This window comes from Lycium ferocissimum, chromosome 3 (genome assembly GCF_029784015.1).
Source record: "Lycium ferocissimum isolate CSIRO_LF1 chromosome 3, AGI_CSIRO_Lferr_CH_V1, whole genome shotgun sequence".
NCBI classification, from domain to species: Eukaryota; Viridiplantae; Streptophyta; class Magnoliopsida; order Solanales; family Solanaceae; genus Lycium; species Lycium ferocissimum.
The window spans coordinates 18,388,799-18,391,781 of NC_081344.1; the positions used below are offsets into that span (position 1 = coordinate 18,388,799).

The window sequence follows — 2,983 nt, forward strand, 5'->3', positions numbered from 1 at the left end:
AATTAAATTCCGATTTCTTATCTACATGTTTTCTTAGTCAGAGAATAAAATGGCGAAGTTTTATATCTTTAAATGGAATAATCTCTGACACTAACAGATGTTAGAAAACGGTGAAATTTTTATCTTCTTCAAACTGAATAAACAACCAGCTTATATGTTCAAACCAACGAACGTTACTAAATTGGTAATTATTTTATATTCTTTAAACCGAGTAGTAACTTGGAGTAGAAAATCACGCATATTTTAATCTCCAAACCACGGAGTAGAAAACCACAAAGGTTTTAGTCTCCAAATAGAGTACTTTTTATTTCTGAAAAGAGTACTTTTAATTCTAAAAAAGATACTTTCTTCTTTGTCAAAAGAGTAAGATTCTAGTAGATTAACATAATATAGAATATCTAAAAATAATAATTTCCTTAAGATTGTTATCAATCTGTTGAAAAATAATCTAAAACAGATTTCGGAAAGAGAGGAAACAATCTAAAACAGAATCTAGGAAGAAAGGAAAATAAATTCGAGCCCACTGAATTCACGGTGTGTCTTTAAGGAAATTATTCCCCTCAATGTACCCGAAGTTATGGAATATATCCTCCCAGAAAACGAATCAACTCACTAGCATAGCGGTACCTCAAACCCTGATGAACGATGAATGCAATAGACGTTAGAAGTCACACACAACAAATATTTGAAGTGCAGAAAAGAAAGAAGAACATGATCAGAATTTTCGTAAGTAACAACTGTGATGGAAATGACCAAGTATTTATAGTCAACAAAGTAAAGGAACGAAGAAGTGTGAAGTTTTTTCCATAAAAAGGTGCAAAGGACCATTTCCCATTCACACCTATTCCTAAAATCCTAACATTATTCTTAATAGCCATTCAAAGTCTCCATGATGATCCAATAATACCATTCATGTGCGTCAAAGTAGTAAAATTACACAAATAAAATATAAAGAAAATACAAACTTCGCAAATTAAACGAATGCAAAGATTGATCGCCGTCATGGCAGTTAGGCAAAAGAAATAATGAATTCAACAAACATGACACTAATTATATTCTGCAGAAAAAAAAAAACTGGCTGCTTGGTTTTGAATCCTATCATTACTAACTCTCTTTTTGGTGAGCTGCATAATAGGTTTGGATGCCTGCTAGAATAATACTAGCAACTTGCAAACTGATGATAAATTTTGCTGCAATAGCATAATTCAACTCACGAATCCATATTTTTCCTTTGTCCTTGTAATGATTCTCAATTTGTTTTTTGACATCAACAAAGGCATATGGATTAGGCACCAAATCTCTTGCTATCTCATGGAAGAGATCTGCTACTTCTTGATCAGTTCGAAGAAAGTTAACAAGTATACCTTTTGATTTCAGCTCCTTCACATCTTCAACATTATCAATAAGTGAATCCATGAAGCAAAGATAAGATGTAACGCCAAAGTCATCTGGTGTATCAGGAAATGCCTCATATGCAACCAAGTTCAAAAACTCCGACTTGGTTGAATCATCTATTGTTATTGGAGGAAGTGTTAAAACCGATGAGAAATGAAATGAATTGAACAAAATGTCTGAAAAACGACGACTCTTTCCCCGCCTCAAATGGATTCCTGCTTTCTTCAGCTCTATGGCTGAACGATACGAGCACAACTCACCCCTTAGATAGCATCCATCTTTTGAGAAAGCCTTCGGGTCTATGAGATGTGTTTTTAATAGCTCGAGGAGATGATAAGGAAGCGGAGTTTTCACGCTTTTTTGTTTGGTAGGGGAAGGCCCTTCTCCTTGACAAATTTTTCCAAGAAAGTTCATAACTTTCTGAGTAAGAAAGAAATCAGGAAAGAAATCCTTGATACATTGAATGAATCCGTGACCTTGATGAGGCTTTTCATGTGCACTCGAGATGAACGTTTTAATCATCTCCATTCCTACATTATTCTTGAACTTACAGCTCATTAACACTTGCAGGACTTCAAATGGTAACTGATTTTCAAGTAAGAAAAGATCACGACGAATGAAAGCTATATCATGGCTCTTCATTTTGAGCTCCTTAGCATTGCCAGTGACGATGCAGTGAAAGTATTGAAGGATGAAGCAGCCATCCAGGAACATCATCTGTGTAAACTCCTCGTCGCTGTAGTATTTGTTCAAGTCCTCATAACACTCCCTGACATCAGGCACAATGTTCTTGACCCTTATGTAAAGCTCGTCAATGGACACTGCATCTGTCGAAAGCAATGGTGAGACCCATTCATGTCTTTCTTTTTTACTATCTTGATCAGCAAACTCAAGTGCAAGTAGCTTCTTGTACTTCTCCATTGGTTGAAGTTGGGAATTCCAGTGGTGAATTGGACCGATAGAAACCACAAGGGGCGCATAACAACTTACGTTTGATTGAATCTCGGGATCCAATCTTGGGACCGTTTGAATTTTTGGCTTCTGTGAAGAGCCATTGGCAGGGTTCCCTCCAATCTTCTCCAAGGACCTTAGCCACTGTCTCTCATTTTCACCCAAGGAACTTAGCCACTGTCTCTCATTTTCACTGATTTCTTGAGAATTTATTGAGGTGCTCCATTCATCAGCAAATATTTCATTGTCCATGCTACCTTCTTCTCTAGCAATCATAATTTCTTTAGCAGATTGTTTATCCATCTAATTTTGGGAAACCTCTTCAAATTAGGGATCCCAATCCAATCTTGATAGTAACTGAAATTTCTTGAACGTGTTTATATTCGTTTAAACTGAAACATTGGATTAGTATTTCAATATATTCTTTTACTTTAGGCCAGGTGATCTCTCTTTATTGTCAAGTCAGGTATTTGCACACCAAATACTCGTTTCGTCTCTTGGCATTGAAAAGTAAAATAGAATAGGATAGACGTACAGAAAGATCATTAATTATTTACCTACTTTATATTATAACTATATAGAAGAGTGGGTTAAGCAAGGATCGTCATCGTCCAAAGGGTAAAATTGTCAGATTGCT

The 2,983-nt window shown here is 35.7% G+C and overlaps 1 protein-coding gene across 1 annotated transcript; it reads right to left on the reverse strand.

The window, feature by feature from the left end:
- Positions 1-1,104: 1,104 nt before the first annotated feature.
- On the reverse strand, positions 1,105-2,649 carry LOC132048733 (UPF0481 protein At3g47200-like). The gene has a single exon (XM_059439425.1). The coding sequence runs from the start codon at positions 2,647-2,649 to the stop codon at positions 1,105-1,107; it is 1,545 nt and encodes a 514-aa protein (XP_059295408.1).
- Between the last annotated feature and the right edge of the window lie 334 nt (positions 2,650-2,983).